Raw genomic sequence first — 26289 nt, 5'->3', positions numbered from 1 at the left:
AACGGACCATGTAAAACTAACTTTTGGTGTACATTTAACTTGAATGAATGGTGTTTGTTTAACTTGAATGGTGTTAGTTTAACATGAATGAATGGTGTTCGTTTAACTTGAATAAATGTTGTTAGTTTAACATGAATGAATGGTGTTTGTTTAACTTGAATGAATGGTGTTAGTTTAACTTGAATGAATGGTGTTCATTTAACTTGAATGGTGTTCATTTAACTTGAATGGTGTTCATTTAACTTGAATGGATGATGTTCGTTTAACTTGAATGAATGGTGTTCATTTAACTTGAATGGTGTTCCTTTAACTTGAATGGATGGTGTTCATTTAACTTGAATGGTGTTCCTTTAACTTGAATGAATGGTGTTCCTTTAACTTGAATGGTGTTCATTTAACTTGAATGAATGGTGTTTGTTTAACTTGAATGGTGTTAGTTTAACATGAATGAATGGTGTTTGTTTTACTTGAATGAATGGTGTTTGTTTTACTTGAATGAATGGTGTTCGTTTACCTTAAATGAATGGTGTTCGTTTAACTTGAATGAATGGTGTTTGTTTAACTTGAATGGTGTTAGTTTAACATGAATGAATGGTGTTTGTTTTACTTGAATGAATGGTGTTTGTTTTACTTGAATGAATGGTGTTCGTTTACCTTAAATGAATGGTGTTCGTTTAACTTGAATGAATGGTGTGTTCGTTTAATATTAATGAATGGTTTTCATTTAACTTGAATCAGTTATGTTATCCATTTATTGGAAAAAAGTTCTGAAGTCTGTTGTACATACCACATTCAAAGCTTAAGGGAATAAAGGTTCAATACAAGTTAAGCTCAGTCGAAAGCATGTGTCAGTGTTGATTACCACAAAACTATTTTGACTCATCCTTCCTTTTCTTTAAGTGAGGCACTTACAATGGAAGTAAATGGGGCCCATTTTTGGAGGGTTTAAAAACACTGTAAACCTGTATAAGTTCTACTAACTTAAATTTGAGGCAACGGATTGCCTTTACTTTTACAAGTTCCAAAATTTAAGTCTCAAGTATGCATAAATTGTTTTCTCAGAAAACATAAATTAAAATTTGCAGTTACTAATGTTTATTTTAATTAACTACAACTCTTTTTTAAGTTTTGCCAACTTAATTACTGTTTTTGAAATCATGAATATGTTTTGTATTAACTTATTTTTTTAAGCCATGTTAACTTAATAATTAAACTATATTATTTTAGGTGACTTGAAATGTGCTAGTAGAAAACTTTTTTTTTAGTTTCCTTAACTTAAATATGAAAATTTGCAACTTAAACATAAAAAAATGTAAATAAGCAAACTGCGTGTAGTAAACATATTTAATATAAAAAGACAAAGTACAATTATTGACAAAACATGAGGCACAACACTGAAAAATGTATGTAAGTTTAGCAATGTTGTAACTTTTATAGACAAGATATATGTGTGTAAAAAGGCCACACACTTATCGGTTCGGAGTGAAACTTCAATAAATGGCCCTTTGAAGGTCTCTGCGTTGTTCTGTCTTTTCAGAGCGCTGAAGTAAAGCAATTATTGTTAATTTACACTTTACAAATTGATTCTGTTATTAATTTTATCTGACTCCAATTTTATAGTAATCTGACTCCAATTTAAGTTGACCTCTAATTTAGATTACAGCTCAAATTCTTTTAATTTGATCTTTTTAAGTTATTGATTACTCTAAATCCTCTTCTATTCATTGTCCTTTCGAGCTTTGGAATCTTACGCCGGCCGTTATTAAATTACATAAACCTCCCGAAAAGATAGCCAGTTCTGTTCTTTGTCAGCGGTTGTAGGGTTAACTAATATCGTCTGGTTTGACTTGTCTCATAACCAGACAATATTGCCGCTTAGTCACGTACATACAACTTGCTAAGACGGGCGGTGAGCAGTGACTGAGAGTCTTTATATGGCTTTCTCCTACCCGGTTGGCCTGGGTGGTTTCTCCTATATTAAAGCTCCAGTATGGTCTACCCTGGTCTAATGAATTCAAATCCTACCAGGTTGTCCCAGGTGGTTTCTCCTACCTGGTTGTCCTGGGTGGTTTCTCACAATGATTCCAGAGAAATTCAGAATAAATAAAATAATAACAATTTATTTGCCATGTAGGATATAAAACATTGTTGCAAGAATTCAATCAATCCCAATTTCACATTGTAAGGGGGTTCGGTGGAAAGGAGGAGGCGAGAACTGGCTTGAGAATATAAATAATAGTTTAATAATAAACTTAAACAAAAACACACAACCATAAACACACACAGTACAGCTGCCTGTAATTCTCTCTCTCTCGAACTGTCGTACCCGGCCGCCTTTATCCCTCGCACGCCCCATCAGGCTGATTGGGGACTGGGCGTGCGTCATTCCAGCCCGACCCCGCCCTCCTCGGCTCTACACACATGTGATCAGAATAAACAAACATTTCTAAAAATAAAATATAAGTCAGAGAAACATACTTGGCAAATAGAAACTACATACAGCGACATGATGGGAGATCTGAATACAGACTCCCTGAGCTCCTCTGCCATCCTTCCTTAAGTACCAAACGATTCTATTGTTGTTTCAGATGTGTATGTTTGATGTTATTTAGGATTTGGTTTACAATTTAGGGAGTTGTAAATCGACCTTTGATTGAGTAGGTTGTTGATGTTAACAAAGAATACACCTAATCTGCATACAGCATCTGGTCCCTGTGAGAGACTTGGGAGGGTCATGCCCCGGATAGAATACAGTATTTTACTAAGTTCTTATATCTTACTTGTGATTTGACTTTGCTGAAAGGGAATGAGACCATTGTACCAGTTGCACTGAGACCTCTTGAATGATACCAAACATGTATGATCAGAAAACCTTTTACATTACACAACAGGATAAGTCATAACTTAGTTTTTGGTGTCCTTAAAGTGACCTGAGGTGAGAGAGAGAGGGCAGATTTGAGATTTGCATTTTATGGTCCTTAAAAAGTAGGGTGTGTTGTCTCAGGTGGAGATGCTCTTCTGTGTGAGAGTTTTATGACGTTGGCTCTCACAGAGCCTTTTGGGGTGTAGACACCCCGGTGCCAGCCTTACAGTGTAATTAAAAATATATATAAAAAAATGAATAAATAAAAAAAAATTGTTATTGAACATATCCCATTAAACATTCACAGTGCTGTGGAAAAAGTAAGTGAATCCTTGGATTTAATAACTGGTCGATACTCCTTTGGCAGTAATAGCCTCAACTAAGCATTTCCGGTAGCTGCGGATTAGACCCGCACAACGTTCAGAAGGAATTTTGAACCATTCTTCCTTACAGAACTGCTTTAGCCATATTCTTAGGATGTCTGGTGTGAACAGCTCTCTTGAGGTCATGCCACAGCATATCTATTGGGTTAAGGTCTGGGCTCTGACTGTGCCATTTTAAAAGGTGGACTTTCTTTTTTTTTAAGCCATTCTGTAGTGGATTTACTTCAATGTTTAGTGTCATTGTCCTGCTGCATCGGCCAGCTTCTACTGAGCTTCAGCTGGCGCACAGCCACCCTGACATTATCCTGTAGGATATCTTGGTAAACATAGGAATTAATTTTTTCCCTCAATGATGACAATCGGTCCAGGCCCCAAAGCACCAAAGCAGCTCCAAATCATGATGCTTCCTCTACCGTACTTCACCGTTGGGATGATGTTTTCATGTTGGTATGCAGTGCCCTTTTCACATCATACGTAGTGCTGCGTGTTCTTCCCAAACTATTAAACATTAGTTTCATCGGGCCACAAAACATTTTCACAGTAGCATTGAATAGTACGGTATTCATTTTATTGTTTCAGGTCTTAAAAAGTTTTAAATTTGATTTTTTTAAAAAACAATGGCAGCAACACTGACTAAAGACAAAAATATGATATTGCATGTTTTATCATATCGTATATATCACGTTTATATGATGTTAATGGTCATGTTTGTTTGTTGTAGGCTGCAGATGTTAGAGGCTATTTGTAAGCACTGGGAGGGGCCTATCAGTCTGGTCCTCTATCTGTCAGATGCTGAAGCGCAGCAGTTCCTGCGTTATGCTCAGGGCTCTGAGGTTCTGATGAGCAGGAGTAATGTGGGATATCACATTGTCTATAAAGAAGGGCAGTTCTACCCTGTTAACCTGCTGCGTAATGTTGCAATGGGACAGGTCAACACGCCCTTCATGTTTCTGTCAGATATTGACTTCCTGCCCATGTATGGACTCTATGAGTACCTCAGGTAAGTATCTAATTCACAAAACCTATAGTTAGAAAATGTTTGTAGATTATCTTTTTAAAACTTCCTTTTAACAGGGTCATGGCACGATGAATCAAATTTTACTTGATCTTTTGACATATATGATTTTATTGTACTATAAAAACATCTGTAAGTTTCAAATCTCAAAACTTCCTCCCTGGTGCAAAAAGTGCATTTATTGAAAAGCTGCAGAAAAGGCAATTTACACAGGACACAATATTGTGCCCATCTGCACTTTTTTATTATTTTTTATTATTTTTCTATGTAAACATGCACTAGACAGACATGCTTGGCTTTTCCATGCATCTCACGCCATGAGCATTACATTTACTGATAAATGTACATTTACTTACTACTGATATAATTAACAACACGCTGTATTTAGTAGCATAGTTCAAACAGCGGTAAGTCTTGGGCACACAAGAAAGTGTGTCTCCTGAAAGTGACCCATGAACAAAGAATACACTTGAATTGACACCTAAATGGACACTTGTGTAGATTTTGCCAAAAGAAAATAATGTTTAGAAACACAAATAAGTGTTTATAATATTTTTGTTTCAACAACTGGATTCACACTCATCAGGCTTTAGTTAAGATTATGAATGTTCTATCATTGAAAGTACATTTAAGTCCTATCAAACAGGATCCTATCAAATGAAGTTATTTTTGAGTGAATTTAAAATAAATATTATGTACTGTGTATGTACAATAATATGTAATGTGTGGGCGTCTGTTTATATATACATTATATATATTCTACATGTAATCCTTGTTGGTTGTGTCTCAGGAAATCAGTTGTGCAGCTTGATATGGCAAACAGTAAAAAGGCTCTTGTGGTGCCGGCATTTGAAACACTGCGCTATCGGCTGTCCTTCCCCAAATCTAAAGCAGAACTACTGTCACAACTCGACATGGGTTCACTGTTCACATTCAGGTAAAATAACAGCATATATTTGCAAATGTTTTAAAATTAGATTTTTAGATGATGGTACCACATCCTCTCATGAAGTTGTCTCGTGATGTTTAGTGTTTTTTCAGTACTAATGTTATCTACTAGAGCTATGACCACGTATTAAGATGTCTGTGAAAGAGTTCATCTGCTAGCACTCTGTTCATTAATCATCATTAATCAAAGTAGTTGTACAAACATCTAATAAACCATATATCAAACCAAATCATAGACATCATCAAATCATCTTCTGCATGTCATTGTCAACATGTGTTAGAGATGAAGATAAACAAAGACTCTAAATATAACATCATCCAAATAAAAGCTACTGTCATGGTAAACCTGAAAACATCAAGTATTTTTATTTATTTATTTATTGTGTTTTAAAGGGTTTTAAATTGTGTTGTAAGATGAAAATTTGTAAAATCTTAAAAGTTATTGAAATTTCTAAAATGGATGCAATTTTTTCTAGTTTTGCTCTGCTCAAGAATATCCATCAGATAGATATTGCTCTTGTTGAGTAAAGCTTGCTCGCAGTTCATAGTGATGCTTGATTTGAGAGAATAATTATTGTGAGTCAGTTCTTTTCAATGAATCGGTCAAACCGACCAATCAGAAATTGGTGTGAATGATAGTGAATCAGTCTGCAACCAAATTATTTTAAAAAACTCCTATTCAGTAATCCCATACTAGGGATTGGTAAAACTACATATTTTCAACATTGACTAGTAAGTGGGTTGCCCTACTAGTTTAATTGGACTTCAGGAAACCTTAGCTTTATATTACCTGGCTGGTTTCATGTTCACTTGACTCCAGTCGGATGCGAGTTTGCAAACTCTTGACAATTTTACAATGACTTAAAGGCTGTTAATATTCATATGTTTGTTTACAGATACCACGTCTGGACAAAAGGTCACGCCCCAACAGACTTTGCTAAATGGAGGACAGCGACAACACCGTATCGAGTGCAGTGGGAGGCTGACTTTGAGCCGTATGTGATGGTGAGACGGAAGAGTCCAGAGTACGACCGCCGCTTTGTGGGGTTTGGATGGAATAAAGTCGCTCACATCATGGAGCTGGACGCACAGGTAGCACAACCATAATATGCTTTTATTTACTGAGGACTTACATTCATTAACACTATTTGCATTTTAATTAAAAGCTTAAATAGAGAGTTCATCCAAAAAAGAAAATTCTGTCATTATTTACTTCCAACCATGTATACTGTTATTGTGTTTCGTGGAACACAAAGGTAGAATTTTTAACAATTTCATGCTGCTCTTGCCATACAACAACAGTTCATAATGACCACAACTGTCGAGCTCCAGAAAGAACACCATAATAGTCGTCATTTTATTTGTATAGCGCTTTTCACAACACACAACGTTTCAAAGCAGCTTTACTAAAAATTACGCTTTAACAGAAAATGAAACTGTAATATCCATAATATCTTAGAGTCATCATTGTGCGGTAATAAATTGTGCCTTTAATAAATAAATAAATAAATAATATTTGTGTTTAGACCCCCAGTGAGCAAGCTAAATGCAAATTTGGCAAGGAACACAAAACTCTATAAGATGTTGGTTAATGTAGAAAAATAACCTTGGGAGAAACCAGACTCACTGTGGGGGCCAGTTCCCCTCTGACTAACATCATGAATATAATGCCAATATTAGTTATTTATGTGTAGTACAAGTCATGGTTTAAAAATGTGTAAACCAAGTAAGTGTTAGGGGCCAATGTTTGCGCAAAAATAATTTGTATGAACTTTAAGATTAACCCTCAGGTGCCGGCGCGTCCTGCTGGATTTTTTCCTCATAACAGCAGAAACAACTTAAAATACTCTGTCATTTTTGGGCATACAGATAAGTGTAAGACATCATTAGAAACTATAAAGGGTCTACTTTTATTTGTGTACACTCACAATAACAACAAAACCTTGTGCTTTTGTAAAATAAAGAAAATAAACAGGGTGCGCTTTCAGCCGTCTCCGCAGCATCTTTCTGAAACACGTCACAAAAATGAACTGAAACGCAGCGAATACTTATCAGACAAACATGAAACATATGTCTAAAGAATGCTGAAAATATCTACTTTTAAATAAAATAATTCAAATTTAAAACAAATATTCTCCTGCAATGTAATCTGTATGAAACAAAGCGATGTACAGTTTCTCCTGGCTCAGCTAATTATCCCTAAAGTGATCACACCCACCAGCAGAGTGCGCTATTCATACGGTAATGTGCTGAGGCGATCAACGCAAATGGTAAACGCCCCCAACAATGCCTTAAAATTTATATATATATATATATTATTCCTGTGATGTAAAGCTGAATTTTCAGAATCATTACTCCAGTCTTCAGTGTCACATGATCCTTCAGAAATCATTCTAATATGCTGATTTGCTGCTCAAGAAACATTTATTATTATAATAATTGTTGAAAACAGTTGTGTACATTTTTTTTTCAGGATTCTTTGATGAATAGAAAGTTCAAAATAACAGCATTTATGTGAAATAGAAAGCTTTTGTAACATTATACACTACTGTTCAAAAGTTTGGGTCAGTAAGTAATTTTGTTTTGTTTTTGTTTTTTTGGAAAGAAATTAATACTTTTATTCAGCAAGGATGCATTATATTGATCAAAACTGACAGTAAAGACATTTATAATGTTACAAAAGCTTTCTATTTAAGATAAATGCTGTTATTTTGAACTTTCTATTCATCAGAGAATCCTGAAAATTTTTTTATATATTGTGTTCCCAGGGAAGGGGTCTTTGTCTCCTCAGGTGTGAATCACATCAATATTCATGATTATTCACGCCTCGCATATGGCCTTTCTAACACTAAAAGTGTCTTACAAAAGTTAAATGACTATATTGTTTTGTATGAATGAGTGATCAGGATGGTTTTCACATCATTTTGTAGCAAAAACTCTAGGCTACAAGATCCAGTTCTCAAAAGTCTTGTGAACAAATGTTTAGTATGTGTTATATGGCCTTATTTCAGTGACTTAAAATTTTCGCCAAGGGCATCCCCCTGCGGTGACTGCACCGGCTCCGCCGCAGCCCGCCCCTCCGGCCCGGCCCCGGCGTGGAGCCCACCGCAGGAAGCCGACGCCACCCGTCTCACAGCCGGCACCGAAGAACCCACGGAGGTCTGCGAAGCGCCCCTGAGACGGGCAACCCAGGGACGAGGGAACCCACTCACCTGGAGCTGGTAGAAAGACCACTCCATCCCCCGGTGGAGGGCCGGGTGGAAAATCTTTTGTTGCCTTTTTGTTTGATTTTGCCGCACGCCCAAGTGGCTGCAGTACCCAACAGTTCAACAAAAGAGCGGCTTCCTTCCTCCCTGGGTCACATACCTGGTGTGTACGGTCGTCACCACGACTACCGTCCACGGGCTTTATCTTGCAGGATTGGCGCTCCAGCGGTGCCCTTTCCTTCCCTGAGCGCCCAGCTGTGGCACAAATCCACCCCCGATGTGACAGCCTCCACGGGTCGCGAGGACAGGCCTCTTCTTCCCCTGTCCCAGGCTGTTCCGGGGGTGGTCACAAGGAGCTAGGTAAGTGCTTCGATGTCCTTAGACTCAGCACAGCCACGACGTGCTGTGGCACCTCGCGCTCCGCCCCGCCGCGAGGCCCCACCTGCCGGTACGTCCGACGACGTTGTCCCCTTGGTCCCCCTCGCACGGAATTTGGACGCATGGCTTGCGCTTCCCAATCCATCGCGGTGGTTGATCCGGACCGTCCGACTCTGCTACGCGATTCAGTTCGCCAGGCGCCCGCCCAGGTTCAGCGGTATTCACTTCACCTTCGTCAAGGGCGAAAATGCTGTTACCCTGCGCGCAGAAATCGCTACCCTCCTACGGAAGGGCGCGATAGAACCTGTCCCTCCACCCGAGATGAAGAAAGGGTTTTACAGCCCCTACTTCATCGTATCAAAGAAAGGCGGTGGGTTGTGGCCAATCTTGGACCTGCGAGTACTGAACCGGGCTTTTGATCCTTCCTCGACACAGACCCTTCCTGCGGTTCGCGTTCGAGGGTCGGGCGTATCAGTACAAAGTCCTCCCTTTCGGCCTGTCCCTGTCTCCTCGCGTCTTTACGAAGATCGCAGAGGCTGCCCTTGCCCCGTTAAGGGAGGTGGGCATTCGCATTCTCGACGACTAGCTAATCTTAGCTCACTCTCGAGACGTGTTATGCGCACACAGGGACCTTGTGCTCTCGCACCTCAGCCGACTAGGGCTTCGGGTCAACTGGGAAAAGAGCAAGCTCCTCCCGGTTCAGAGTATCTCTTTTCTCGGTTTGGAGTTGGACTCAGTCTCCCTGACGGCGCGCCTTACAAACGAGCATGCCCAGTCGGTGCTGGCCTGTTTGAAGGCGTTCAAACAGAAAACACTGAAACTTTTTCAGAGGCTCCTGGGGCATATGGCATCCTCGGCGGTGGCCACCCCGCTTGGGTTGATGCATATGAGGCCGCTTCAGCACTGGCTCCAGACTCCCCCAGTGAGCCTACTTGCACAGACTCTGTGCAAGGTCAGGGAGGATGAGGAGCAGGTCGTCCTAGCAGCACCCTACTGGCCCACCCAGACATGGTTCTCGGACCTCACGCTCCTCGCGACAGCTCCCCCCTGGCAAATTCCCCTGAGGAAGGACCTTCTTTCTCAGGGACGGGGCACCATCTGGCACCCACGACCAGACCTCTGGAATCTCCATGTCTGGCCTGCGGTGGTAGACATGATCACTCTGGCTAGGGCCCCCTCTACGAGGTGCCTGTATGCCTTTAAGTGCTGTCTGTTCACTAAGTGGTGTTCTTCCCAACAGGAAGACCCCCAGAGATGAGCAGTTGGATCAGTGCTTTCCTTCCTGCAAGAGAAGTTGGAAGGGAGGCTGTCCCCTTCCACCTTGAAGGTGTACGTTGCTGCCATAGCAGCACACCACGACACAGTCGACGGTAAGTCCTTAGGGAAGCACGACCTGATCATCAGGTTCCTGAGAGGCGCCAGGAGGCTGAATCCCCACAGACCACACTTCGTTCCCTCATCGGACCTCTCTGTAGTTCTTCAGGGTCTACAGAGAGCCCCCTTTGAGCCTTTGCAGTCAGCTGAGCTTAAGGCACTCTCCCTGAAGACTGCCCTCCTGACTGTGCTCACTTACATCAAGAGGGTAGGAGACCTGCAAGCGTTCTCTGTCAGCGAAACGTGCCTGGAGTTCGGTCCTGGCTACTCTCACGTGATCCTGAGACCCTGACCGGGCTATGTGCCCAAGGTTCCCACGATCCCTTTTAGGGACCAGGTGGTGAACCTGCAAGTGCTGCCCCAGGAAGAGGCAGACCCAGCCCTGTTGTTGCTGTGTTTGGTGCGCACTTTACGTATCTATTTGGATCGCACGCAGAGCTTTAGAATCTCTGAGCAGCTCTTTGTCTGCTTTGGTGCACAGCGGAAAGGAAGCACTGTCTCCACGCAGAGGATCGCCCACTGGCATATCACGCCCAGGACATGCCGCCCCCGGTAGGGCTACGAGCCCATTCTACAAGGGGAAAAAGAGGCCACGACTGGGTTAGCCTGTCTCTATCTTTTGGGTAGTCGACTTGTCCCCAAAGGGCCGTTCGACACTCATAACTATGTTGGGGGATGTTACGTGTCGACCTGGTGTGCTGGCTATGAGGCACACAGTAGTCTGCCCACCACACACCGCCAGTTCACGTAACACAGTTCAGCCAGTTGTGGCGTTTCGTATAGGGACCCCTAATGTCACTACATTGACACAACGTTGAGTGAGTGACAGATAGGGAACGTCATGGTTACTTGTGTAACCTCCGTTCCCTGATGGAGGGAACGAGACGTTGTGTCCCTCCCTGCCACAGCGCTGAACTACCCGCTGAAATGGCCGGACCTTATATCGGCTCCTCAGCATAAAACCTGAATGAGTGGTTGCATACCAGCTCCTTTTATACATGTATGTCCGGGGGAGTGGCATGCAAATACCACTCGCCAATTTTCATTGGCCTTTTGTCAAAGACCAGAGGTGTCTCAGGCTCCCAAGAGTGACCCCTAGTGTCACTACATCGATACAACTTCTCATTCCCTCCATCAGGGAACAGAGGTTACACAAGTAACCATGACGACTCTTTGGACACATTGTGTTCAGCACTGGACTATAATTCCAAAGGTTGTGGGTTCAAATCCCACCTAGACCAGTATTACACTTGATTTTATATTTTTTGCTAGAGTTTTTTGTATTGTGCTTACTGAATAAATGCAAGGCGTGTCCCAAATCATTTGTGCTTGCAGGTATTCTTATTGTTGTTATTAGGGGACAAGCACAGAAGGTGCTGTAGCCCCTATTATATCCGTTAGTATTATTAGGGGCCAAGCACCAAAGGTGCAGTGGAACCTATTGTATCCGTTAGTATTATTATTATTATTCTGGCTGGGAGTCTGTGGCAGCCCTATGAACCGTATATAGGAAAATTATTACATTTAGCACACTGATACGGGTGGTCATGAATAGCCCCCATACCAAATTTGGGGTCTCTAGGACATACTCTATAGCGCCACCACCATGTTAAAAATTAAATGTCAAAAACTTTTTTGTGCATATCTTTTGAACCATTTGGTCTAGAAACATAATTATTTTTGCATCTATTTATTCTCCTCTTGAATATTAAAACTCCGCCCATTACAGTTGGATTATAATGTTTATCATTTTTTCAATACTATTCCTTCCAACAGTACCCAATTCTGCCAAGCAAGGTCTCAAAATAATCTCCAGTCTGAGCCGCAGATTGAATATGACAGATTTTAGATTTTGCCTTTCATTAAAAGTTACGGCATCAAAAAGTTCCATGTAAAACCGAATATGAGGCTATATCTTGGCAATGATTTGTCGTATCAAAACGAAATGTGTGTGCTTTATGAGGACTATGATCTGAGGGTACATGCAAAGTTTGGTTGCAGCGACACCTATGGGACCAGGAAATAGAAAAAAATGTCTGTTTTTGCTCATAACTTTTTAACCCTATGTCCTAAAATCATGGGGTTTGTATCTGTGGATTCCTTGGGTCATGAAGATTTCAACAAAATCAGTTTTTCCCATATCGGCCATATTGCCTCTCCACCATATTTAAATTTATTAAAAAATTATATATCTTTTAATACATTGTCGGATTTCAAAGAATATTGGTATGCCTCATCAACATCATGTCATGATACTACTAAAGCAGTTTGGAGACAGTGCCACCTATAGTTTAAAATATAACCTACACTTTTGTGCTGATTATAACCTCAGGAAGTCTCTTTGCCACTCACTGGGAATGTCAACTGAGTTGCTCAGTGTGTTAAAGCACTGGTTTGTAGTGTCGTGGGTTCACTTCCCACTTGGACCAGTATTAGAGTTGATGTTATATTGTACTGGAGTTCTTTGTATTGTGCTTACTGAATAGTTGCAGAGATTATCACAGATAATTTCTTCTTGCAGGCAGACTTTTTCTTCTTCATCATCTTAACATTGAACTTCTGATATATATTGAAGTAATATGTCTATTGAAAGGATTGTCAAATTTCAAAGAAAATAGGTATGCATCATCAATATCGTGTCCTGATGATACATAACACTTATGCACTGTTCATTAAATTACGTTCCAGTTGTTCCTGGTCAACTGGAAAAAATAAACATGTAATTCTTTTAATTGTTACGAAGATAATGTAACAATCCTAAATTAAATAATGTAAAAGCACTAAAGTTGTGCATTTTGGGTGTTTTTTGGGGGGGTATTTAGACCTTTTTTATTTTATTTACTAATTTATTTACCTATATGATCTTGAGCTTAAAAATTTACTTTAAGAAAAGTCAAAGTCCCAAGAATCAAACGTCATGGTTACTGGTGTAACCTCCGTTCCCTGATGGAGGGAACGAGACGTTGGTGTCGATGTAGTGACACTAGGGGTCACTCTTGGGAGCCCGAGACACCTCTGGTCTTTGATAAAAGGCCAATGAAAATTGGCGAGTGGTATTTGCATGCCACTCCCCCGAACATACGGGTATAAAAGGAGCTGGTATGCAACCACTCATTCAGGTTTTACGCTGAGGAGCCGATATAAGGTCCGGCCATTTCAGCGGGTAGTTCAGCGTTGTGGCAGGAGGGACCAACGTCTCGTTCCCTCCATCAGGGAACGGAGGTTACACCAGTAACCATGACGTTCCCTATCTGTCACTCACTCGACGTTGGTGTCGATGTAGTGACACTAGGGGTCCCTATACAAAACGCCACAAGGCTGAACTGTGTTACGTGAACTGGCGGTGTGTGGTGGGCAGACTTGCTGTGTGCCTCATAGCCAGCACACCAGGTCGACACGTAACCTCCCCCAACACAGTTATGAGTGTCGAACGGCCCTTTTTGGGGACAAGTCGACTACCCAGAGATAGAAACAGGCTTAACCCAGTCATGGCCTCTTTCCCCTTCTCTTTTTCCACTCCCTAAAAAGAAGGGGGATTATCCGACTGGGCCGCCAGGTCTAGTCGGGGGGTGTCCCTCCCAAGGGGAGGACACCGCGGAGACCACACCTCGCCCCAAGAGAGGGGGGATATTTAAGTGGAAGAATACATCACATGGTCTTTCCAACCATGTGGAGAGCCTTCAAGGTAGATCCTACCCAATGGGGGAGGAGTTACTACAACATGGAGACTGAGGGGCTCTGCCCAAGGAAGACGCAGTTTGCCAGTAGGGAAACGAACTAGCGGAAGATATAGATCGCATGGGGTTAGCCTTACAGGGAACCGCCACATGCGGAGCACCTACCCCAGAACCGGGCTCTTAGTTAGCGCGTGTACTGGGCCGGCAGCGAGTCTCTCCGAAAACTCGACTGCCACAGGGCTCGGAGGAAGTCAACCAGGGAACAACCTTTGTGAACACTACTGGGAATTAACAGCGCACGTCTTCAGCTCAAAAGGAGGTGGAAGGCGCTATGTGCAAGCGATACACCCGGCCGGCTATCCCGGGCTTATCCGCTTGTGTTGCGTGCCACTACCTGGGACGAAACCGGTTCCACCCGGAGGTTGTAGAACCTTGCAAAGGTGTTGGGTGTTGCCCAGCCCGCTGCTCTGCAATGTCTGTTAGAGAGGCACCTCTGGCCAGGGCCCAAGAAGCCGCTACACCACGAGTAGAATGGGCTCGTAGCCCTACCGGGGGCGGCATGTTTTGGGCGAGACATGCCATAGTTATGGCGTCAATGAGCCAGTGGGCGATCCTCTGCTTGGACACAGCGCTTCCTTTCCGCTGTGCACCGAAGCAGACAAAGAGCTGCCCGGAGAGTCTAAAGCTCTGCGTGCGATCCAAATAGATGCGCAAAGTGCGCACCGGACACAGCAACGCCAGGGCTGGGTCTGCCTCCTCCTGGGGCAGCGCTTGCAGGTTCACCACCTGGTCTCTAAAAGGAGTGGTGGGAACCTTGGGCACATTGCCCGGTCGGGGGTCTCAGGATCACGTGAGAATAGCCCGGACCGAACTCCAGGCACGTTTCGCTGACAGAGAACGCTTGCAGGTCACCTACCCTCTTGATGGAAGTGAGCGCAGTCAGGAGGGCAGTCTTCAAGGAGAGTGCCTTAAGCCCGGCTGACTGCAAAACTCAAAGGGGGCTCTCTGTAGACCCTGAAAAACTACAGAGGTCCGATGAGGGAACAAGGCGTGGCCTGGAGGGATTCAGCCTCCTGGCGCCTCTTAGGAACCTGATGATCAGATCATGCTTCCCTAAGGACTCACCGTCGACTGCGTCATGGTGTGCTGCTATGGCAGCAACGTACACCTTCAAGGTGGAAGGGGACAGCCTCCTTTCCAACCTCTCTTGCAGGAAGGAAAGCACTGATCTGACTGCGCACCTCTGGGGGTCTTCCTGATGGGAGGAACACCACTTAGCGAACAGACACCACTTAAAGGCATACAGGCGCCTCGTAGAGGGAGCCCTAGCCTGAGTGAATGTGTCTACCACCGCAGGTGGGAGACGGCTTAGGTCTTCCGCGTCCCGTCCAGGGGCCAGACATGGAGATTCCAGAGGTCTGGGCGCGGGTGCCGGATGGTGCCCCTTCCCTGAGAAAGAAGGGCCTTTCTCAGGGGAATTTGCCCGGGGGAGCTGTCACGAGGAGCGTGAGGTCCGAGCACCACGTCTGGGCGGGCCAGTAGGGTGCTTACCAGGACGACCTTCTCCTCGTCCTCCCTGACCTTGCACAGGGTCTGTGCGAGCAGGCTCACTGGGGAAAACGCATATTTGCGAATGCCAGGGGACCAGCTGTGCCAGCGCGTCTATGCCGAGGAAGGCCTCGGTGAGGGCGTACCAGAGCGGGCAGTGGGAGGATTCTTGGGAGGCGAACAGGTGCACCTGTGCCTGACTGAATCGACTCCAAATCAGCTGGACCACCTGAAGGTGGAGTCTCCACTCTCCCTTGAGGGTAACCTGTTGTTACGGCGCGTCCGCCGAAGTGTTGAGGTTGCCCGGGATGTGAGTGGCTTGCAGCGACTTGGTGCTGCTAACTCCGTTGGAGGAGACGGCGGGCGAGTTATGACATACAGCGGGAGCGCAGACCGCCTTGGCGGTTGACATATGCTACCGCTGCCGTGCTGTCTGTCCGAACTAGCACGTGCTTGCCCTGGATCAACGGCCGGAACCTCCGCAGGGCGAGCAGAATTGCCAGTAACTCGAGGCAGTTGATGTGCCAACGCAGCTGCGGACCCGTCTAGAGGCCGGCAGCTGCGTGCCCGTTGCCAACAGCGCCCCAGCCCATTTTGGAGGCGTCTGTCGTGACCACGACGTGCCTGGAGACCAGTTCTAGCGGAACACCTGCTCGTGGAAACGAGAGGTCGGTCCAAGGGCTGAAAAGACGGTGACAGACCGACGTAATGGCCACGCGGTGTGTCCCGTGGCGCCATGCCCGTCTCGGGACTCAAGTCTGGAGCCAGTGCTGAAGCGGCCTCATATGCATCAACCCGAGCGGGGTGGCCACCGCCGAGGACGCCATATGCCCCAGGAGCCTCTGAAAATGTTTCAGTGGAACCGCTGTTTTCTGTTTGAACGCCTTCAAACAGGCCAGCACCGACTGGGCGCGCTCGTTCATAAGGTGCGCCGTCAAGGAGACTGAGTCCAACTCCAAACCGAGAAAAGAGATGCTCTGAACCGGGAGGAGCTTGCTCTTTTCCCAGCTGACCCGAAGCCCTAGTCGGCTGAGGTGTGAGAGCACCAGGTCCCTGTGTGCGCATAACCCGTCTCGAGAGTGAGCTAGGATTAGCCAGTCGTCGAGATAGTTGAGAATGCGAATGCCCACCTCCCTTAACGGGGCAAGGGCAGCCTCTGCGATCTTCGTAAAGACGCGAGGAGACAGGGACAGGCCGAAAGGGAGGACTTGTACCGATACGCCTGACCCTCGAACGCAAACCGCAGGAAGGGTCTGTGTCGAGGAAGGATCGAGACGTGAAAGTACGCATCCTTCGGGTCTACCGCCGCGAACCAATCTTGATGCCGGACGCTCGCTAGAATGCGTCTTTGCGTCAGCATCTTGAACGGGAGTCTGTGTAAGGCCCGGTTCAGTACTTGCAGGTCCAAGATTGGCCGCAACCCACCGCCTTTTTTCGGTACAATGAAGTAGGGGCTGTAAAACCCCCTCTTCATCTCGGCTGGAGGGACAGGTTCTATCGCGTCCTTCCGTAGGTGGGTAGCGATCTCCGCGCAAGGTAGCAGCGTTTCCATCTTTCACCAAGGTGAAGTGGACACCGCTGGACCTGGGCGGATGCCCAGCGAAGTGAATCGTGCAGCCGAGTCGGACGGTCCGGACCAGCCCTCGCGACGGACTGGAAAGCGCAAGCCATGCACCCGAGTTCCGCGCAAGGGGGACCAAAGGGACAACGTCATCTGATGTACCGGCGGGTGGGGCCTCGCGGCGGGGCGGAGCTTGAGGTGCCACACCCCATCGTGGCCGTGCTGAGTCCGAGGACATCGAAGCACTTACCTGGCTCCTTGTGACCACCCCCGGAACAGCCTGGGACGGGGGAGGAAGAGGCCTGTCCTCATGACCCGTGGAGACTGTCACATCGGGGGCGGATTTGTGCCACAGCTGGGCGCTCAGGGCGGGAGACCGCCGCTGGAGCGCCAACCTGCCAAATGGAGTGGTGGACGGTGGTCGTGATGCCAGCCGTACACACCGAATATGTGACCCAGGGAACAAGGAAACCACTCTTGCGGAGCTCTTGAGTACTGCAGCCACTTGGGCATGCAGCGCAATTAAATGCAAAAGGTAACAAAAAGAAGATCTGCTTACCAGCTCCAGAGCAGCGGGTTTCGTTGTCCCTGGGTCGCCCATCTCAGGGGCGCTTCAAAGACCTCCGTGGGTTCTTCGGTGCCGGCTGTGAGATGGGTGGCGTCGGCTTCCTGCGGTGGGCTCCACGCCGGGGCCGGGCCGGAGGGGCGGGCTGCGGCGGAGCCGGTGCAGTCACCGCAGGGGGACGCCCTCGGCGATGAGTAGATGGGGGGATCTTGAGCCACGCCGGGGCAGGACAAGCTGGCTAGCATCCATCTACTGCTCTACCATCGAGAACTGCTGGGCAAAGTCCTCGACAGTGTCGCCGAATAGGCCCGCCTGGAAAATGGGGGCAGCAAGGAATCGTGTCCTGTCGGCCTCACCCATCTCGACCAGGTTGAGCCAAAGGTGGCGCTCCTGGACCACTAGTGTGGCCATCGTCCGCCCGGGAGACCGTGCCGTGACCTCCGTCTCTCGGAGAGCGAGGTCGGTCGTCGAGCGCAGTTCCTGCATCAATCCCGGGGCGGAACTACCCTCGTGCAGTTCCTTTAGCGCCTTGGCAGACTTGCAGGAGAGCCATGGCGTGCAGGGTGGAGGCGGCTTGTCCAGCAGCGCCGTAGGCTTTGGCCGTCAGAGACGACGTAAACCTACAGGCCTTGGACGGGGGCTTTGGGCACCCACGCCAGGTGGCGGCGCTCTGCGGGCATAGGTGCACCGCGAGCACCTTTATCCACCGGGGGATTGCCGAATAACCCTTGGCCGCCCCACCATCGAGGGTAGTGAGAGCGGGGAAGCTGAAAAGATCGGGACCGGGCAGTAAAAGGTGCCTCCCGCGATCTTGTCAGCTCTTCATGCACTTCCGGGAAGAAAGGAACGGGGCGGGGCGTGGCTTTGAGCGGCGCCGCGAGCCCAGGAACCAATCACAGAGCCGCGAGGGTTCAGGGAAGAGCGGTGAAATCCACTCTAACCGACGCTCGCGGCTGTCCGGGAAAGCATGTCGTCATCTCCGCGTCAGCCTGTGACTGGGCGATCGACCCTGAAGGGAGGAGCCCAGCCGAGGCTTCCGACTGGACGAGCCCGCTCTCCGATGCTGCGCTCGAGAGCTCATCACTTTCGCGGGCTCCGAATAAGAGGTCGAACTCGCCGTGAGACGAGCCGGCGGACTCACCCGGAAGCCCGATCGGGGCAGACGAGCGTGCTGGGGAATGGGAGTTCCGCGGGGGGATACCCGGCGGAGGCGGTCCCATTGGGGTCCCCAAATCGACCCCAGTGCTAGCCGCGCTGGCCTCAAACCCGTGGGTAAAAGGACCGAGGCGGGAGCCTCTGGGGTGGCTCGCTTCCTTACGAAGGCGAGCCGCGACCGCAACGTTGCCATGGACACATTCTCGCAATGAGAATGTGACCATCCACGAACGCTGTCTCCGCGTGAGCAGTGCCCAGACACGAAAGACAGTGATCGTGACCGTTAGAAGGCGAGAGATAACGAGCACAACCAGGAATAACACACAATCGGAAAAGCATCTTTAAAAAGACGCGTCTTTAAAAAGACGTTCCGTGTGTGCGCTCTTTTAGAGAAATATATACTCTTTTAGAGGGGAAAAATGCTCTTTCAGAAAATATACTCTCTAGTTTTTCTGCCGAAGCGCCCAGGGGCGTTCTCTGCAGTGCACCAGTGCAGAGGAGGGAGAAGCCGCTGAAATGCGCCGTCAGATCCAGCAGGTGAATGAACAGTAGTATTCAGCTCAATGAGCATCGACCGTTCGGCTCCGAAGAGAAAATCTGAATGAGTGGTTGCATACCAGCTCCTTTTATACCCGTATGTTCGGGGGAGTGGCATGCAAATACCACTCGCCAATTTTCATTGGCCTTTTATCAAAGACCAGAGGTGTCTCGGGCTCCCAAGAGTGACCCCTAGTGTCACTACATCGACACCAACGTCGAGTGAGTGACAGATAGGGAACTGTGCGGTCCATTTAAAAAAAAAAAAAAAAGAAAAAAAAAAAGATGAAATTACCAGTATAAACACTAGATGGCTGCAGAGAGCTACTTATTCATCCCTGGTTGAAGAGAAGATGATTTCTAGATTTTGTCACAAGTTCTACATTTAGATATATATTTAAACATTTTCAAAGACTACTTTTGTAAAAGTTTAGCATTTTGTTTGATTTGTTTGAGGTTATTTTTGTCAGTTTTTGAATACCTGAAATGAGTAGAATAACAAGTAATAACCTAAATGTAAAATTGCAGAACGTTTACTGTGAGGGTTAGGTTTAGGGGTAGGGTTAGGGGATAGAATATATAATTTATACAGTATACATTATGGCTATGGAGTGTCCTCGTAAACCACAAATACCAACATGTGTGCATGTGTGGGTGGGTTTGGGTGGTTTACGAGGACATTTTTTTAGGTTACAAACTGGTAATTACAAGGGTATTATGCTATAAATGTGGTTTATGAGGACATTTCTAGTGTCCCTATAATTCAAATCACTTAAAAAAAACATACTAAACGATGTTTTATTGAAAATGTAAAAATGCAGAAAGTTTTTTGTGAGGGTTTGGTTTAGGGGTAGGGTTAGGAGATAGAATCTATAGTTTGTACAGTATAAAAATAATTCTTTCTATGGAGAGTCCTCATAAGGATAGCCGCACCAACGTGTGTGTGTATGTGTGTGTGTTCAGCATTGTAGATGTGTTATAGTCTCACCAATTCATTTTGGTGTGTGTGTGTGTTCTGCATTGTGGAAAATGTAAAAAAAAAAAAAAAAAAAAAAACTGTTTTATAGTCTGACCAGTTCAGTTTTGTGTGTGTTTGTGTTTTGCACTCTTGATGTTTGGTAGTCTCACCCCTTCATGTCTGTGTGTGTTTTTTCTGCATTGTGGCTGTTTTATAGATTTTATATAATAAATAATGAAATATATCTGTGACTTTTAGTGTTTCCCACTCATTTCCTATGGTGGACACTTTTGACAGGGACCAGTTAAAGTGTAATTTTTTTTCTACCACTCAGTCTGTGTGTGTTCAGATATCAAATGGATGAAAAGTCACCAAGTTTCATACAGTCAGATAAAGGAGACCTATTTTATTGAAGAAACAAAATTGATTTTGGTAAAAAATGACCGAATAGTGCATGAGGGTTAAGCATTTTGGAGATAGCGCCACCTATAGTACAAAAGATAGCCTACACTTGTGTGCTGATTCTAACCACAGGAAGTCTCTTTGCCACTGAGTGGGCACATCACCTGAGTGGCTCAGTGTCTTAAAGCACTGGTTTATAGTTTCAAGGGACATGGGTTTGAATCCCACTTGGATCAGTATTAGAGTTGATGTTATAATGTACTGGAGGTCTTTGTATTGTGCTTAATGAACAGTTGCTGGGCTTTTCCTCAAATCAAATTTTATTTTGATCTTTGATGAAAAGTCACATGAACATGACATTTATAAAGGTGACTGCAGTGCTTGTCTTTAAAAAAAAAAAAAACTTTTTAGCCACCAAAAGGACCATACTAAGCTATTAGGCCAGCAGCTGAGTGGAGCAGTGGTTAGAGCCATGAAATGTCAAATGGGAAGTTCTTGGTTCAATCCTGCTCTGAGGCAAGATGCATGTTGGTGTTACTTTGGTGTGAGTGTCATGTGTGCTTAGTGTTGTGCAGTGGTTGCCATGCTGGTGCTTGCCCACATAATTGCTGTTTGCAGCTATATTTATTATTAGGGGCCAAGCACCAAAGGTGCATAGGCACCTATTGTATCCATTAGTATTATTATTAGGGGCAAGCAGCAAAGGTGCAATAGCACCTATTTTATCTGTTAGTATTATTATTATTATTCAGGCTGAGAGTCTATGACAGCCCTATGAACTGTATATAGGAAAATAATGAAATTTGGCATACTGATAGGGGTGGTCTTGAATAGCCCCCATACTAAATTTAGCGCCATCAAATCAAAAAGTCACTGTTATTTCTACAACATACGGTTAAAAATATACGCACAAAAGAATATTTTTTTTTGCATCTGATTACTCTCCTCCAGATGATTCAAATGGACCCCTAATATTAAAACTCCACCCATTACTGTGGCCGCCATCTTTAATTATGTTGTTTATCATTTTGTGCTACTCTTCCTTAAAATTTTGTCTGATTTGCCTAAACAATGGCTCAGAATAATCTCCAGACTGAGCCACACAGAATTAATTATACAGAATTTGGATTTTTAACTTTGTTGAAACGTTACGCAAACACAGAGTTAACGAAGTTGCCATGAAAACGGATTTGAGACTGTATCTCAGGACAGTTTGTCATATTGAAATTAAACTTGGTATGCTTCATCAGGGCCATGATCTGAGGATACATGCACAGTTTTGAGACAGCAACACCTATGGGTCAAAAGAAAATGAAAAATTGCTATTTTTGCCTATAACTTTCAAACCATATGTCCTAAAATCATGAGATTGGTGTCTATGGATTCTGTGGATCATGTGGATTTTCCCCATATCAGCCATTCTGTCTCTCCAGCATATTGAATTTTATAAAAGATCTGTATACATCATCATCATCATGTCCTGAAGATAATGTCATCATGTCTTAAATAGTTTGGAGACAGCACTATAGTTAAAAAGATAACCCACACTTGTGTGCTGACTCAAAACACAGCTTGTCTCTTAGCCACTCATTAAGCATATCAAGTGAGTGGCACAGTGTGTTAATTCACCAGACTGTAGTTCAAAAGTTCCTGGGTTCAAATCTCCACTTTAGTATGTCATTTGGATAGATTTTTGTTGTACTGGAGGTTTTTGTATTTTGCTTACTGAATGGTTTCAGGGCTTATCCCTGATAATTTCTGCTTGCAGACATTTTTGTTCTTTTTATTGTTCTTTTTTTTCCCTGATATATACACTGATCAGCCACAACATTAAAACCACTGACAGGTGAAGTGAACATTTATTATCTCGTTACAATGGCACCTGTCAAAGGGTGGGATATATTAGGCAGCAAGTGAACAGTCAGTTCTTGAATTTCATGTGTTGGAATCTGAGCGACTTTTAAAAAGTCGGATTTTTGGAAAAGCCAAATTGTGATGGCTAGACGACTGGGTCAGAGCATCTCCAAAACGGCAGGTCTTGTGGGGTGTTAGTACCTACCAAATGTGGTCCAAGGAAGGACAACCAGTGAACCAGCGCCAGGGTCACGGGCGCCCACGTCTCACTGATGCGTGTGGGGAGCGAAGTCTAGCCCGTCTGATCCGATCCCACAGAATAGCTACTGTAGCACAAATTGCTGAAAAAGTTAATGCTGGCCATGATAGAAAGGTGTCAGAAAACACAGTGCATTTCAGCTTGCTGCGTATGAGGCTGCATAGCCACAAACCAGTCAGAGTGCCCATGCTGACCGCTGTCCACCGCCAAAAGCACCTACAGTGGGTATATGAGCATCAGAACTGGACAATGGAGCAATGAAGAAGGTGGCCTGGTTTGATGAATTACGTGAGGATGACCAGGTGCATGTGCGTCGCTTACCTGGGGAAGAGATGGCAGCGGGATGCACTATGGGAGGAAGGCAGGCCGACGGAGGCAGTGTGATGCTCTGGGCAATCTTCTGCTGGGAAACCTTGGGTCCTGGCATTCATGTGGGTGTTACTTTGACACATACCACCTACCTAATGATTGTAGCAGACCACGTACACCCCTTCATGGCAATTGTGTTCCCTGATGGCAGTGGGCTCTTTTAGCAGGATAATGTGCCCTGCCACACTGCAAAAATGTTGTCAGGTTCCTCAAACCATCCCTGAACAAAGTTCAAGGTGTTGACTTGGCCTCCAAATCCCCCAGATCTCAATCCGATTGAGCATCTATGGGATGTGCTGGACCAACAAGTCTGATCCATGGAGACCCCACCTTGCAACTTATAGGACTTAAAGGATCTGCTGCTAACGTCTTGGTGCCAGATACCACAAGACACCTTCAGAGGTCTTGTGGAGACCTACATGATATTAGGCAGGTGGTTTTAATGTTGTGGTTGATCAGTGTATGTTTAGTTAAAAAACTGTATTTATCTTTTGAATGCATTGTTGAATTTAAAAGAAAATTGTTATACATTATCAACATCATGTCCTGAGGATACCTGAACTGTTTGGAGACAGTACTACCTATTGTTAAAAAATAACCCACCCTCGTGTGCCGTTAATATGTAGATTATACAAACAGCTGCTGTATATTTGGAAATGTTGCGACTGCTTCAGACTTTTCAAGCATTTGTTTTGCCACAGTCAAACATAAAGGAAAGGGATGGGATTCCCATAATAACATAATAAATTTGATAACTTCATCTCTATGTGTGCTATTGTCGGTCATGAAATATTGTATGTCAGTGGAGAAGTACATAAATCAGCGCTGGTAAAAAGAGTCCAACTGAGTGGTCTAGTAGTAATTAATTTGCCCATTGCATAAGAGGTTCAAGGTTCTAATCCATCCATATAAAACTATATGGTTTAATTAACAAAGATTGCATCCGCACCTCAGTGGATGTATATATTGAGTGGGGACACATTTGTTTGCATTTTTCTATGGGATTCGACTGGAAAAGATCTCAAACTCATGAACTCAGTCCCCACCCATTCTTGACTGAGAAGTCTTGTGTTGGGAATCATTCAACAATGGAGCTTGGATGCCCTCTATTGGACATTTCTTGTAATTGCCACTCAGCACTGGGTTAGAAATATGACTTTGGTTTTTTGCCTATGTATTTGGTTTTTTGACCAAATGTCAAATGTATTTTCAGTTGCTTTCCACTACATATGAATAGCAAAAAAAAAAAATTTATCCAATCAGAATTTATTCCTTGATGCTTACAAGCAAAGTGTGACAACTGTTTAACAAATCGCTTGCCTGAAGCCATGCTTGTTAGCTGAAGCAGCGCGTGAGTTTGAGCTCCACCCCGTCATGCCTTCAGAATCCCTCAACAGTGCACGTGAATAGGCATCTAAAGTCAGATTGTCAGATTCATCAGCCAGTCAGATTGATTTATTTGTTCTTGTGGGTGTGGTCTGTGTGAACATGCGGTATTCTAAACTAAATTAAAGTAGGGCAAATGAGGACATAAATTAGAGGCTATTTAAACAGTTGTGTGCGTATGAATAACGAATGCAGACTCAAATTTAATGTACTTCATTTATTTTGACAGTGCACAGAGAAAAAAATGCAACAACAGAATTGCAATGAAATTACAAGCCTAAATGACTTCTGTGCTCATATTAAAATCTACTTAGACTACCTTAACACCTAATGCCATGAATTACATTTGTTAATTTAATTTAAAGCCGGTTTATGGGGAGTCGGGTGACGCCATGCGAAGGGCAAACATGTGAGAGACAGCTCTGCACACTTTGCTAATTTTTTTGTATTATTTTCATGATATAATCCGGTGAAATTCGATACACCCAGTTACACATTTACTGTTTGAGGTAAACATGGCAAAGAAGTCAAAATCCTCGGGCTCTGGAGACATTAAAAGACCCTTATGGGTTCAAGATGAAAGCCCAGACAAGCCTGTGGACCGGGGACTCGATTTGGATTGCGCGGCGGGAGAAGGAATCCATCGACAACTGTCCAACATATCGGTGATGTTGAAGAAGGTACTTGCGGACTTGGAGGATCTCGCTGTAATATGTCGATCGATTAAGGCGATGGGAAAAAATTATCTGAGCTAGTCACAAGAGTGACAGATGTTGAAAAACGAATCGATTATTTGGAGTTATCAGAGAGGGAATTAGCCGCTAATCCGCCTGCGACCAAAGTTGATTTGGAACGTGTTCTTGAAAAGCTTGAAGATCTTGAGAATAGAAGCCTCAGGAATAACATTCAAATTGTTGGAATTCCTGAGCATGAGGAGGGCAGAGATATGGTGAAATTCCTAGACTAGCTTTTCCCAAGTTCACAGAGTCCCAGCTCACAGATCTGCTGAGGGAGGAAGGCCCCGATCGATTCTGGGCAAATTTTTGAAATCATCCAATAAAGATCTCGTGTTGCACCAGGCGAGGAGCAAAGGAAAGCTTTCTTGGAAAAATTACAATATTTTCTTGTTCCCGGACTTTGCGAACTCGACAAGAGAGAAACGCGATCGGTTTAAGTAACGCAAGAAACTCTTACATCAGCGGAAGATCACTTTTGCTCTGAAGTTTCCGGCCAGACTGAGAATAAACACCAAGGACGGCAGCAAAGTATTTACATGTCCCAATCAGGCAATGTCTTTTATTGAAACAATGGGTGAGTAACCATTGGGTGTTTCTCTTGTGAGTGGATTGACTCACTGTACATACTCTGGCTCTCGAAGGAAGCTGGGCACCATTTTTGTTTCCTTTTGCGTTGGCTCCGCCGAGCTGCAGGAGTTTATTTTGTTTTGTGGATTAACACTTTTCCTTAAAGAAACTTTTGCATTGATGGAAGATCACTTTTACAATGAATGGATGACTGCAAAATATCTACATGCCCACACAAAGGATGTCTTTTATAAAGTTTGCACTGTGTAAATCATGGGATATACTTTTATACGGCCTCCGAATGAATTGACTCTTGACCATCCGAGGAACCAGGATTCGTGTTTCGTTTCCTTTGTGCTGGTTCCGCCTAGCGGTTGGAGCTTGTTTTGTTAAATAACATTACTTGGGGACAGTTATGGATGAATCTGTCAGTTCCTTGTGCTTATGCCTCCTGTTGGCTCGAGTATGATTTGTGGAGTATTTTCGTGGGACATTGGAATTATTATGTCATCTGCTGCACTCATCAGCTGGCTCACTGAAGATTCGT

General features: G+C 44.6%; 1 protein-coding gene across 2 annotated transcripts in view; it reads left to right on the top strand.

Moving 5' to 3' along the window:
- large1 (LARGE xylosyl- and glucuronyltransferase 1) overlaps window positions 1–26289 on the top strand; it is a 163857-nt gene that overhangs the window by 123446 nt on the left and 14122 nt on the right. For both annotated transcript variants that reach the window (XM_051688702.1, XM_051688701.1), the window contains exons 12-14: window positions 3968–4246; window positions 5052–5198; window positions 6106–6301. In XM_051688702.1, the coding sequence (XP_051544662.1) occupies window positions 3968–4246; window positions 5052–5198; window positions 6106–6301 (622 nt within the window). The remainder of the gene's footprint in view (window positions 1–3967; window positions 4247–5051; window positions 5199–6105; window positions 6302–26289) is intronic.

This window comes from Myxocyprinus asiaticus, chromosome 45 (genome assembly GCF_019703515.2).
Source record: "Myxocyprinus asiaticus isolate MX2 ecotype Aquarium Trade chromosome 45, UBuf_Myxa_2, whole genome shotgun sequence".
Lineage (NCBI taxonomy): Eukaryota > Metazoa > Chordata > Actinopteri > Cypriniformes > Catostomidae > Myxocyprinus > Myxocyprinus asiaticus.
The sequence above is the reverse complement of the archived record's forward strand: the minus strand, read 5'-3'. Positions and strand labels throughout refer to the sequence as shown.